Source organism: Corythoichthys intestinalis, chromosome 7, assembly GCF_030265065.1.
Source record: "Corythoichthys intestinalis isolate RoL2023-P3 chromosome 7, ASM3026506v1, whole genome shotgun sequence".
Taxonomy (NCBI): domain Eukaryota; kingdom Metazoa; phylum Chordata; class Actinopteri; order Syngnathiformes; family Syngnathidae; genus Corythoichthys; species Corythoichthys intestinalis.
Genome location: NC_080401.1, coordinates 12,402,389 through 12,415,946, shown reverse-complemented (window position 1 = coordinate 12,415,946; position 13,558 = coordinate 12,402,389). Strand labels below are relative to the sequence as shown.

The window sequence follows — 13,558 nt, the reverse complement described above, 5'->3', positions numbered from 1 at the left end:
TTCAAGAAATTAAAAAGGTCATAGTCCGCCCGTCTGCGTGGCTGTTGCGCGCCCGGTGGGGCTTGCGTGCTGCTGGATGTGGTAGGGCATGCTCGGGTTAGGGGTTCCGGTGCCGGGATTGGCGATGCGGCGGCGTAGGGTTGGTCGCCAACGGGCTTACACTCATAAGAGATTCACACGATTACTGGGTTCTATATCACAGAACTGATTTGTGTACACTCTACCCCTTTCAATCACTTAGCTTATAGTCTTATAGACACCCCCACCCCCATTCTCCTCTTTCACTGGCCAATAGGCCCCCACATGGTGTAAACCGGAAATACATCTCGCTGACGATAGCACCAGCATATTAGTAACTAGTTTAGATGTTCAATGTATTTCTTGTTGTTGTTTGTGTGTTTCTTTTCTTTCTTCTCTTGTATTTCTTTTCTTCTGTCCCCCCATAATCCCTTCCTGTTCGCTGCTTCGTCATAATAAAAAGGTATTTTGAATGATCACAATGGGAGTATGTCAGACTCTGAATGTGAAACATTAAAACTGTTCAGAATCCGGGCACTTAGACTTCCATTCTCTGTGTCAAACAGCTGTACAGGACAGGTTAAAAATAAATAAATAAATAAAAAGGTCATAGTATCTCATACAGGAAAGCAAGTGGAAAAGTGACAGACCAAACATTTAGAATTATGTTGATTTAATCTCTTGAGAATATACAGTACTATCTTTATTTAATTTACATTAAAATGACACTCATTTACATTAATTTCCAAATGTTGAATCGGTTTGGTTGACACTAGTAAAAGTTGAAGAAGCTTATAGGGCCACCGCCATCAGTGCATGCTAATCACACATGGGCATACCAACACATACATCTGTATCGTGTTCCAATTAATGTCAGTGTACTGTACGGCCTCAGATTCCAATCTGAATCAAAAGCTCCATGGTTTGAGGTCAGCTCGTTTTGACAGGACAGCCACCGATGATTCATTGTCTCCAATGTTGACAGATTGTGTTCCCATTTAATGTGTCTTTCAGACAATATTCAACCTTCAAAGGTCCATCTATTTTTTAACCTGACGTGATCCATCTTTCCAGCCGTCCTTTACTTCATTGACAAATGTCTCTCGGACTCTCTTGAGTCGCCTGCCGACGTCCTCCACGCCCCCTGGCACTCGATCAGCCTCCTCTCGAAGTTGCCGCACTGTCTGGGACCGCAGGACCCGCTGCGAGGTGTCTCTGCCGAATATTTGAGCCTTGGTGATGGCGTACGCGGTGATCTGTGCAGCCCTCCGAATCGGGCGAGACTCCGCCAACCTCTCGACGACATGGAGGTTGTTGAGCAGGGAGAGCAACATTCGAGACAGCATCGTCACGTCACCTCGAGCAGGTTGCTTGTTTGGTTAGCTTGGCACTTAGCAATTGAAACTTGACAACCCCCGATGTGGAGTCGTTCTGGAACAACAACCGTACGCAACGATAGTTTGACATGTAAATTAATGGACGGACTACGCGTTTTTCTAAACGGATGGTTTAATAATCTGAATAAAGGTGACTTACTTAAGTTGCAAAGGTGTCCGTGACCGCCTGCAAACGTCACTGGTGAAGCGACGTATGAGATAGTGTTGTATCGGTCGCGAACGATTCGTTCTTTTAGAACGAATTGTTTGGGTGAACGAGACCGAACTAATCACCATCTGCACTGATTCGTTCTATGAAGTTGGTGCTTGTTCACTGCGTGGGAGGGCGTTGAGCAAGCGGCAGCGTCTTCTGACATCGCACACGACCAATCAGACGCCAGCCTCATCGCGGGCAGGGGAGGGACCGGAAACAGAATCAGGGCGTATGTTCACTTCCACGTGTGGCCAATAAGCAGCCAGCGTGCAGGCAGGGGGGTAAGACTGAGTTTTGTCACTTCCCGTTCAGTGACTCGGTCCTCCGGCTCCTGACGTAGCTTGCTGCTAACTTGACTTTCCAGTAATGACTATGCGGTGAACGAATCAAAAAATGAAAGGAAAGGACTTTGTCACATATTTGTTAACGTGGAGCCTATTAAATGCAACTCAAAAAGACAAAAACACCACACAAATCTAGCGAGCATGGTTTAGTGTACTACTTTTCTCAACAGACTCGGGACTACCTATTACGACATACTATCAAATTTACAGTAATTTAAAACACGGGTAGCTACAAGGCAAGCAAAAGCTGAGCTGCGGTGGCGTGACGGCAATGAAGGGGGCAAAGAACTGTCACTATATGGAGGCTTCATGGCAGCGATATTTACGTCATATGTGCACAGAAAAAATATATATTGTATGATCACCATAATACTGATTTGCAATGAAACGGTATATACATGTCCATTTTTTCCAAGTGTTTTATTTTTATTTTTTCGTGTCAGGTGTTGATTGGTTTGACAAATTATGTCAATCCGTCCATCATGTGCTACTCAAGCGCCCCAAAACAACGCACATGGACACGGGAGATGTCGCAATATGTCTACATTTTTCTTATCAGACTAATGAGAGTAGAGAGGCGATATCGTAAAGAGCAAACAATTATTTCTCGTCAGCATTTGACGAACTGAGATGCGGGGACGCCAGGGGAGCTGACCGGATTATTTTATTTATTAATACCAGTGCAAAAATTCAATACGATCACCATAATACTGATTTGCAATGAAACTGTATATACATGTCAATTTTTTCCGAGTGTTTTATTTATTTATTTTTCGTGTCAGAGCGTGTCGGTTGGTTTGACAAATTATGTCAATCCGTCCATCATGCACTACTCAAGCGCCCCAAAACAACGCACGCGAACACGGGAGATGTCGCAATATGTCTACATTTTTCTTAACAGACTAATGAGGGTAGAAAGGCGACATCGTAAAGAGCAAGCAATTATTTCTCGTCAGAATTTGACGATCTGAGATGCGGGGACGACAGGGGAGTTGACCGGATTATTTTATTTATTAATACCAGTAAAAAAATTCAATACGATCACCATAATACTGATTTGCAATTAAACTGGCAAATATGAAAATGTAGTATTGTCTTTATTTCAGAGCAGCACATTCGACAACTAGCTATTTACACTTATAGTTTTAACAATAGTGACTAAAAATAATAGTGATGAGCATAAAAACAAAAATACAACAGAGCGAGAGGTAAATATGATGTGTTGGTCGTTCCATATTTAGACATTAAACTATCGATCTATTTTTATTTTCGTGACAGCAAGCATGCTGCGTTGGCTGGTGGCAGCAGCATTATAAATGTGATCTAGAACATGCTAAAGAAAGTCCGTGCGCCCCCGACCCCAACCCCCCGCTGCCCCCACAAAAGGAAAATGTTTAACCGTGTCCTCAATCGAAATGCAAGCACGAGCCATGACTTTGAACTAGGACAGACGACGCGGAAGTTCTCCCTCGCTTTTGCAGCAGCGGGAGGGAGGGAGACGAGGCTGTCTGTGAAAGCAGAATGATATTGCCTGTCACTCATTACTGAAACTACGACGAGTGGTCAATGTGCAAGAGAGGGAGGGACCAAGCAATGTCACTTCCCGTTCAGTTATATTGCGAAGCGGTCTTTGGTGATTCGTTCGGCAACGTCACTTCCCGTTCACTAACCGAACGATTCGTTTGGGCGGGGAGGGAGATGAGGGTGGCGAACGATTCGTTGAACGATTCGTTTGAACGAATCTTTTTACTGAACGATCCGGAATGGATTCGTTTACTCAAGTGAACGACAGATCCCGTCACTAGTATGAGACTCTTTTTCTTCTTCTAATTCATTCTAACAGGGTAAACGCGCCTATGAGGAAACACCGCCCCTCCTGTTCAATTTACGTCATTACATTTTCAAATAACAAATACCATAGATATAATCCATAAAACGCTAGATGTCTGATGCACACCGTGAGTCATTAGGAAGCAATGAAGCATGTACTTTAAAATGGCTACAGATTGCACAATAGCCAACCAACTTTCAAACCACTTGAGTTGTCATAAACGACATTGACGCAATCAATATACTGCACAATTGAAAACAATTTTAACTTGTTTGAAATTCAACATCGAGCCTGAATCATAATCATTCAGTTGTGAAAAGGATTTTTCTTCAAAATAAATGAAAATGAATAGTAATAAGCTGGGGGGAAGAATAATAAAAAGATATTCAGATAAGTGTGACCCGTGTGCATTTTGCGCGCCGAAAATTCTATTTATTGATTTTTTTTTTTTTAAATTGATTTCTAAATATTTTGTGACCTCATATAAATTAACTATTTGGTCGCCAGTGACAGTAATAGACATCCAATCCATTTGAACTGGGAAGGCCTAAAAGCCATCATTCGATGCGAGTGAAAATTCAAGTGGCCCCTTTCCCCTTATTGATTTTTTTCCCCCAAAGATACATTACAATTTAACAATTGTGATACTATATCATTTGACCACTTACAGTCCCTCCCCGTTAAAATGGAATGGACGTCTATTGTCGTGTAAAGCACTTTGAATTGCCTTGTGCACTTTTAATGAGTACTAACTCGTAGTGTTGTTGGAACTCCAATCTGGATTTCGTTGTTATCCTGACAATGACTAATAAACTCTGAATGTGAATCTTGTGTTGAATTGTGCTATACAAATAAGTTTGCCTTACCATAACACATATGCACTGTGATCTGGGCTGGCAGTAAATGAGTTTAATGATAACTTTTCTTTTGGTATTTATACTGACAACAAGGGTGTAGGTTTGGTTTCAACATTGGTAGGGATGAGGTAACAGCATAACCTTCATGTACACTTTTTGCTCGGGATGGGACATAAATAAGACCAAACAGATTGGGTGAACGGGGGTCAAAGCTACATTTCTCACGAATATGAACCTAATTTATTGATCGGCTAAATCAGGGGTGCCCATTACGTCGATCACGATCCACCAGTCGATCTCAATGGTAATTTGGGTAGCTCGCGACATCCCAAGATTTAATTTCTATTTTTTAATGTACATAGTTAATTATGATTATGTTGTGTTGTGTGAGCAACATGAGTTTATCCAGCACCCGTCTCTCTCAAAGCAGATTTTTGCTCAAGTATTTCTGGTTCTATAGTTTCCAGCAGAGTTTGCTACATTTCTCACAGTTTAATTAATGTTAACAGTCGAAAACACAAACAGAAGGACACTTCTCTCTAAGCAGCTTCCTACTCAAGTTTTGCAGGTTAGCAAGTTCACACAGTTTTCACAGTCACACATCTTACTCTGATGCAGATTGGACTTTCAGTAGCAAAAATAGTGGTGTGTTTCCTGCCTCAACAACATTGGCGTCGTCTAAAATTACTTACAGTGGCTGCTTCTAGCCGAAAAAAAAAATCTTTATCTAATTTCCCTCTTCTTCGGCGGCATGTTGTTGACATAGGGGCTGTGCGAGTGCGAGCATGCATGTGTGTCTGGGACGGGTGAAGTCATCAGCCAATTAACTATGTGTTCAGGGGGGCGCATTCAGCAAATGAAAAGAGGTAAATGTAAGTTTTAACATATTGAAAATAATTCACTTAATAATGGTAGCGTCAGGGGTGAAAGTGGGCCAGAACGGTCAGGAACGCAGTTCCGGTATAAGATTCAAGGCAGGAATGCAGTTTCGATATAAGATTCAGGGCCGGAATGCTGCTCCGGTACACGGTGGTTTGATTCCAAAAATATGACTGCAACGGTCAAAACACTATGTAAACAAAATGCTAAGCTGCCACACATGCATTTCATCTCCAAGAAGAAAACAATCTACCAACATCAGATTTACATACACAAGTGTTAACACCAAGCATCATAAATTGCTTGTGTAGCGTAGTCCGTTTTCACCCATATTTATTATTTATTTTATTCCACGGACAGTATGGAGGTTTCCCCAGCTGCTGCAGTAATCTGAGTCTGACGATGATGAGTCACGTCAATGTGCGAATGCACGCAGCAAAGCAAAACGCATGGACTCATTTATCCGTTCAATTGGCTGACATACTGACATGTGATCAGCAGAGATAGTTAGCTCTGATTGGTTCAAATGTGCATGTTTCCTGAAACAGCAAAAAAAAAAAAAAAAAAAAAAAAAGTTGAATTGATGCGACAAAAAAGGGCAATGCAACAGAAAATGGATCAAGTCTTTCAAAGCAGGGATAGAGTTGAGGAGGCTTATTTGTCATATTGAGTTGTATTTGCTCTGATGGGGAGGTTCAGAAGATCTTAGCTGTCAATTTGCACTTTGGTTTTATATTTGTCCATTTATGTTAGGCTACTTATTCATTTCCTTATGATTTAAAAACTTCAATGTTTGCGCAATCTTCAGAATATATTCTATTTCACTCTGCATAATAGAAGTCATTTGTACTTATTTTTCTGAATGTATGTAACATATCTTTTTTATTAAAAAAAAAAAAAAAAGAAAGCAAATGTAAATGTTTACATTAACTTCAATTTTAATATACATCCTATGTTCTGAAGTAGTTAAAATTGAGATTTGGCATTTAGTATGTGAGGAAACGAGGGAAAATAAAAATTAGGAGATGGAGGTTGGGGGTATTGCTGTTTTTGTAAACTTTTATTTTGCAAATAATTGAAAAAATACAATTTTGAATGAAAATCGGTTTCTCTATGTGTTATAGAAATAACTGTGCCAAAACAGTTTTCTTTGCAGTTTTCTTTGCATTTCAGTAGTTTTAGGAGGTTTGCCCCCCCCCCAATCTTAAGTAGTTAAAATTGAGATTTGGCATTTCATATGTGAGGAAATGAGGGAAAATAAAAATTAGGAGATGGAGGTTGGGGTTATTGCTGTTTTTGTTAACTTTTATTTTGCAAATCATTGATAAATACAATTTTGAATGAAAATCTGTTTCTGTATGTGTTATGGAAATAACTGTGCCAAAACAGTTTTCTTTGCATTTCAGTAGTTTTATGAGGTTTGAACCCCCCCCAATAAATAAATAAATAAATAAACAAAATTTCTGGCTCCGTTGCGACCGTCACGTTGGGGAGTTCCAGCATGAAATTCTCGCCACTTTCACCCCTGGGTAGGGTCAATTATTTTCTTGCATCATATGGAATGACAATCTAAATTACCTTTCTAGCTGAACCTATTATATAATGCATACAAGTTTGCTTAAAAGTTGGTGGGGACAATTTGAGCATCCTGAAAAGTTAGTATTGTTATATCCCTACCATCCCTATGCAAACCCACACCCTTGACTGACAAGTTAGCTAAAGTGAATTATCAACATTAGTTCCTTTTTGGGACTCGTTGATGCAGCCCTGACTCTTAATTTCAGCTACCTCCCACCAATAAATTCAGTTTAAAAAGCCTAATAAAGGATAAAGCAACTTTATTTGTAATATGCCTATTTTTTTAAATCCGCAGATCAACTCCTATTCGAAAGGTGGCGCTGTTTGTAAACGACAGAACTCATTTCCTCGACTGATGACCTACTTCCATTTCCCCTATCAGTGAATGCACGCCTCTTATGTGCTGATTCAACTCAATTGTGCAGCTTGTTGAAGGTACAGAAAGCAAAAAGAATTCAATAAAATCATGCGGGCGTTTTTCTTGTTAGCGCTGACGGCGCTGTCCCTGAGCCCAGTGCTGGTCCACGGGTCCGAGAAGAAGAAACTTCAGATCGGTATCAAGAAGCGAGTGGACAATTGCCCCATCAAGTCCCGCAATGGAGACGTGCTGAACATGCATTACACCGGGAAGCTGGAGGACGGCACCGAGTTTGACAGCAGCATTCCCCGTGGCAGACCCTTCACCTTCACACTGGGCAGCGGTCAAGTGATTAAAGGTTGGGACCAAGGCCTGCTTGGCATGTGCGAGGGAGAGAAGAGGAAGTTGGTCATCCCCTCCGAGCTTGGTTACGGAGACCGAGGAGCGCCACCCAAGATCCCGGGAGGAGCGACCTTGATCTTTGAGGTGGAGTTGCTCAGCATCGAGAAGAGATCCGAGCTTTGATGGAGGGGTGTTAAAATAGCCTGGTAAGTTATCCGAACACCTGTGTCGGCACAATCTTACCTGAGGTGGTTGACAGAACTCTTTCTCATTGTGAGTTAATTCAAATTAAAAACGAAACAAAATCACCCCACCAGCATCCTTCTTTGCACTTTTTTGCACTATAATGCTATTGATTATTTATTGTTTTTGGCTGATTTTCTAAATATTTTCTTTCCTGTCATATTGTATGGAGATTGCCCACTCACTTGAGTTTTCCCCCCCTCTATTTTCAGTAATAAGCTATCTATAAGTAACCAAATGCCTTTGAAATACCCCACATTAAGGGAACACACTTTTTTTACCTGTCCTGTTCAGCTGTTTGACACAGAGAATGGAAGTCTAAGTGACCGGGTTGTCTGAACAGTTTTAATGAACACTCTTTTGTGATGTCACAGGTCTTTTGCACCAAGGATTTGTTGGAAATGCATATATGTGTAAAGTGGGGGCAATGGCCCGGAAACTAGGGATGTCCTGATCGCATATTTTTGCGTCCGGGTCAACTGATTTCGAGAATCTGCTAATACCGAGTCCTGATCCAATACAGAAAAAAGTGTTGTGTTTTTTAACAACATTTTAAACATAGCACTGTCCCACTGTGCCACCCTCATAATGTGAATTACTTTTAAACAAGAATAACTTAGAAAAATGCTTGTCTCTATTAAATGCGTCATTCAGTCCCCTCAAACCCAATACGTTTCTGATAACAGCCTCTCACTTACACAATGGGTTGTCACAGCACACTGCCGCTAGTGTGTAACAAACTAAACGATGATTGACACATTTGCAGCTAGAGCTACCAAGTTTCTCTGGCAAGATCAAAGCAACAAACCTGTCAATCATCGTTGACTTTAAGAAGCTAATACCAGACCATTGCTGACCAAGAAAATTAGCAGGAGGGAGAGTGAGAGGCTGTAGGAGCATTAAGCATAAAAACATAAATATATTTTTTAAATCAAAAACAAGATCCTTTTCATCTGATTCCAATCCTCTGAAAAATAGCATGAAAATTATATATATCAAGGAAAGATGCAATGATGCTATTGGAAAAAAAGATACTGTCCTATCCATCTTGTTTTCCACTGCAACTTAAACCTAGGGCAGGTTAATGCAATGGCTAACTAATCAGCTTGAAATGGAAACAAAAATTGGCCAAGTAGTGTTTGACCTTTGGACTCAAATGTAATAACTAGAATGGGGAATCTTTGGGTACCCAACGATTCGATTACGATTCAGAGGCTACGATTTGATTACAAATAGATTATTGATGACCCCCCCAGCTATTAGCTGTAGAGCTGTCCCGACTAGTCGATGTTGTCGACGTCATCGATGACGTAAATGCGTCGACTGGCAAAACATACAACAAACGTAACGTAAACATAAAACAAACAGGTAATGACGGGTTAAAAAAAATTACATGCAGCTAACGTTTAGAATGGTAGGCGCTCGGCAATACAAGCGGTTGTTACTGGCACCCCCAAGAGGGCCGCTGTTATTTCAATGTGACCGGCGTTGTCAGATTGAGCAAAGAGGACGCCGCCGCCTTCCCGAGGAGGAAATCGGACGAACTCAGACGAACCGATGACAACGAGCCAAGTGAATCGCCGGTGAGGAGTTGAAAACACTGCCAATTCCCTAAAAGGGCAGAGATGGTTACACGTGAAAGCGGCATAAGGCCAAAAAAAGCGGACCAGAATAACCAGAGCCTGGAATTATTTCAAGTAAAATATGGAGGGTGCCACTGCGTGTACTCTTTGCTAAGCTGAGCTCGCATACCACGGTAGCACGTCGGCTATAAACGAACACTTGAAGCGCTGTCACCTAAGTATAATTTTCGAAAACAACAAGAAACAACAAGCTAGCGGATTGTAAGTCCATACAACTCTCTAACGATTTTTTAAATGGAAGTTGCCTTTATGTGCGTCGTATCAACGCGCATTTTTATTTAATAAAATAATATAATTATAGGCGGCATGGTGGCTGAGTGGTTAGCATGTCTGCCTCACAGTTCTGAGATCAAGGGTTCAATCCCGGGCTTCGGCCTTCCTGTGTGGAGATTGCATGTTCTCCCCGTGCCTGCGTGGGTTTCCTCCAGGAACTCCGGTTTCCTCCCACATCCCAAAAACATGCATGGTAGGCTGATTGAACACTCTAAATTGTCCGTAGGTATGAGTTTGTGCGTGAAAGGTTGTATGTCTCCTTGTGCCCTGCGACTGGCTGGCAACCAATTCAGGGTGTCCCCAGCCTACTGCCCGTAGTTCGCCGGTATAGGCTCCAGTAACCTCCGCGACCCTCGTGAGGAAAAGCGGCATGGGAAATGAATGAATGAATGAATCTAATTATATATTTTTTGAATTATTATTAAATTTATTAGGCTCATGGAAGCTCCCACTTAGGGAAAATATATACATATAACCTGTATATACATAATATAAAAAATATATATGGAAACACCACTGGCCTGCTTACTGTTATCCATGACTGCACTAATTACACTAGTTATTTAATATTATAAAGTTTTACATATAGTAGTATACTATAAAATTAATACTATATACTTAATTTTTGTTACTGTGGGTATGTGTGCCTTTCATTCAAAATAATTGTGGTAATATTTCATTGTGCCCTCTGCATTATCTTCAGGTTAAAACAAACAAAAGTTGAACAGTTTTTCCCCTTCCCCAAAAATGCGGAATGCACACCGGTCAGAGCATCTGAACTCACACAAAGTATTCTGAAAATGATTGTCCAGGACATTGCAATTCATTTTAACATTTAGAACAATATAGACAATGACATACCGCAAAAACAGTAAGAATTGTTTTGACTCCTGTTAAAAAGGTGAAGTCACAGTGTTTCCGTTTACATTTTTTTGCACCAGTTAATGCCAGCAGCATTTGACCTCATTGTTTGTGATTTATTATTGATATTTATGTTATTTATTCATACGTTAATAAAGAATTTAGGTGTTCCAATTTTTTTTTTTGTGAATTAATAAGCTTTAACAAAAATTTCATTATTAAATTAGTAAAAAAAAAAAAAAAAATTATTAGATTAGTCGACTAATCATAAAAATAGTCGGCTGACTAATCAGGAGGAAATTAGTCGTTTGGGACAGCCCTAATTAGCTGCTTTTAATCTTTCATACATTAGTGACAAGAATTGTACAAAAAGCCTCTCGGGTTTGAATAAACGACTATTTCAGTATCAACAGTTCAAAACAGTAAATAAAATACTCAAGTCCCCATTCTGTATCAGCAGCATTAATCTACATTCTATTAATTTAATGTTGTAAATCAACCGTTAAAGTTGTTAAAATTGCTCCTGTTATTCCATAATTTCCCTTCTGTCTACTTTTGACATGTGAAAGTTTTAAAACTATTTTAAAGATACATTAGATTCAACTCAAGATTTTGCCGATTTAGGAGTATTTAAAAAAAAAAAAAATTTGGTTCACTTGCAAGGTTCGCTACAACAACCTTCCAGGGAAGTCTACTGCTTTAAGATGGCGGCTGTTTATTAACGCCGGCAAGTCTGTAATTTCGCATCTACCGTAGTTTTCAATACATGTGCTGCTAACGCCGCCGAGCCTGTCATTTCACATCTATTTCTTTATACAAGTGATATCTACCATAGCATTATGTAGACGTAGTTTGTAGCAGCTGCCGGCAGCACTCAGGTATTATTGTTTTTTTTATCTAGCGGCATGAGTTGAGCCAGAGCCGTGAGTTGAGCATTGTCATTACCCGGGTAATTACAAGCATGATGTTTACTCTCTGACCATTCCTCATTGCTTCCCGAAGACCGCGTTGACTGCGTTTTAGTTTCGCTTTACTGGACATATTTCAATAATCGGAATTAGGATGTGTGTGAATCGTTCTCGAATCTTCCACAGCCGAATCGCGAATAATCTAAAAATCGGAAATTTCGCACATTTCTAGTAACAGCAGTTTAAAACGTGCTTGAGGGATGTTAGCATGTTTCAATAAATCAAAACTTTAATAAGAAATAACATTTCATTCATTGAAAATGCCGCACAAAGTTCTTTATAAAATAAAACAAAAGCAGAACGGATGCCAAGCACACAAGCTTTACACTTTAGAATTTTGTTTTACACACATTAGGAAAAAAAAAGTGAAGTGAAATGACGTGAACAGTGCTTCCCCCTCTGTTATGTTAAATACTGTATGAACAATACAAAAGGTTATGGTGATTGATCAAAAGTATGGCATTAAAGCTTTTACAATGAAAAATGTGCTGGTGCACCTTCAGAAAAAAATTAGGCACACAAGTGCAACCAATGCAAAAAGTAAAAGTGGAGCCTTGGTAATATACTGTATATTGCAATGTTATTTTTTCCCAATATCGTTCAGGCCTAAAACAAAACAAATCCCCCCCCCCCCCCCCCCTTTTTTTTTTTTCTTATGGGATCGAGACTTCGTATCGCCAGATTCTCAAAATCAGGTGACTCGTGTGCAGAAATATGCAATCGGGACATCCCATGTATACACAAGTCTTTTTATCTCAAGGTGCTCTGCGATTGACTGATATAGCCTTGACATACTAATTAATAATACCAAGTGGATTGTTCAATAAGTAATGTTTTTTCTTTCGATGTTCAATTAGTAATGTTGTTTCTTTCGATTTGCAGGAGATGCATCTTTTCTTGGAAGGCACATCTGACATCACTGAACAAAACAGCGTGATAAATTTCAGATCGGACTTCAACATCAACGCATTACATACTCTATGCTCTTTATTTTACTGGAACAATGTTGTTAAAATAAGAACTGGCCTACTGTAATGGATAAGAAACACTGCAGCATTCCAATGAATTACAATAATATTTTTTCTGTTATGAATAGGCATATTTATGTCATTCTTTTTCTTATAATAGACCAGGCAGATAATTTCACCAACTGCGGTGATAGACAACAAACAATGTCAGCTATCGTTGACTTTTTTTTTGTAAAAGGATAAAAAGTGACCTTTGAAAAAACAAGACTTTTTTTTATTTCCCTTATAAAATGTGTTTTTAAAAAAACATCTTTGAATATCTAATAGATACAGTCCCACTCTCACTATTCTGATTACAGTATATATTAACTGCATTTCCGCTTGAATTTATACGCTAAAAGTGTTTAATGATTGACTAGATGTATGAATTGAAAGTTTGGGTGGCCGGAAGGAGAAGAGAATCGGCTGGATGTCAGGGGGATGATGCATAGAACACTTGTGGTTTGTGACAACTTATGATTTTCATGAGAGGTTAATGATCGAGTACTACTTGTCTTAGCTTTGCGTTCTAATTAAAAGCCACTGTAGATGTCTGAATATTCTCATCCATCCAGGTCATTTTAGTCTCTGTGCATGCAGATGCCATCAGTTAATGCAAATGCTTATTTGGGACAGCACTATCCTGGATGTTGTTGTAGGAACTCAGCTATTTTTCTCCAGGTTGGAGGTTCACCCTCAAACAATAATTGGCCTCATTCTTTCATAATTTCTTGTAGGGTCTCTATAATGTCTTTTCACTTTAACA

The 13,558-nt window shown here is 39.8% G+C and overlaps 2 protein-coding genes across 2 annotated transcripts; one reads left to right on the top strand and one right to left on the bottom strand.

Moving 5' to 3' along the window:
* Positions 1-674: 674 nt before the first annotated feature.
* Positions 675-1,614, bottom strand: ncbp2as2 (NCBP2 antisense 2 (head to head)). The gene is made up of 2 exons (XM_057841852.1): positions 1,555-1,614; positions 675-1,449 (listed from the first exon to the last, which is right to left on the bottom strand). Exon 2 carries the CDS (start codon positions 1,362-1,364, stop codon positions 1,059-1,061), a length of 306 nt encoding a protein of 101 aa, XP_057697835.1. The 5' UTR covers positions 1,365-1,449; positions 1,555-1,614; the 3' UTR covers positions 675-1,058.
* Positions 1,615-7,445: 5,831 nt separating this feature from the next.
* On the top strand, positions 7,446-13,308 carry fkbp2 (FKBP prolyl isomerase 2). Its single transcript, XM_057840418.1, has 2 exons — positions 7,446-8,003; positions 12,668-13,308. Exon 1 carries the CDS (start codon positions 7,564-7,566, stop codon positions 7,978-7,980), a length of 417 nt encoding a protein of 138 aa, XP_057696401.1. The 5' UTR covers positions 7,446-7,563; the 3' UTR covers positions 7,981-8,003; positions 12,668-13,308.
* The last annotated feature ends 250 nt before the right edge of the window (positions 13,309-13,558 follow it).

Bases quoted from the DNA above. Each gene is read 5' to 3' on its own strand.
- ncbp2as2 (XM_057841852.1), bottom strand. From the start codon at position 1,364: ATGCTGTCTCGAATGTTGCTCTCCCTGCTCAACAACCTCCATGTCGTC.
- fkbp2 (XM_057840418.1), top strand. From the start codon at position 7,564: ATGCGGGCGTTTTTCTTGTTAGCGCTGACGGCGCTGTCCCTGAGCCCA.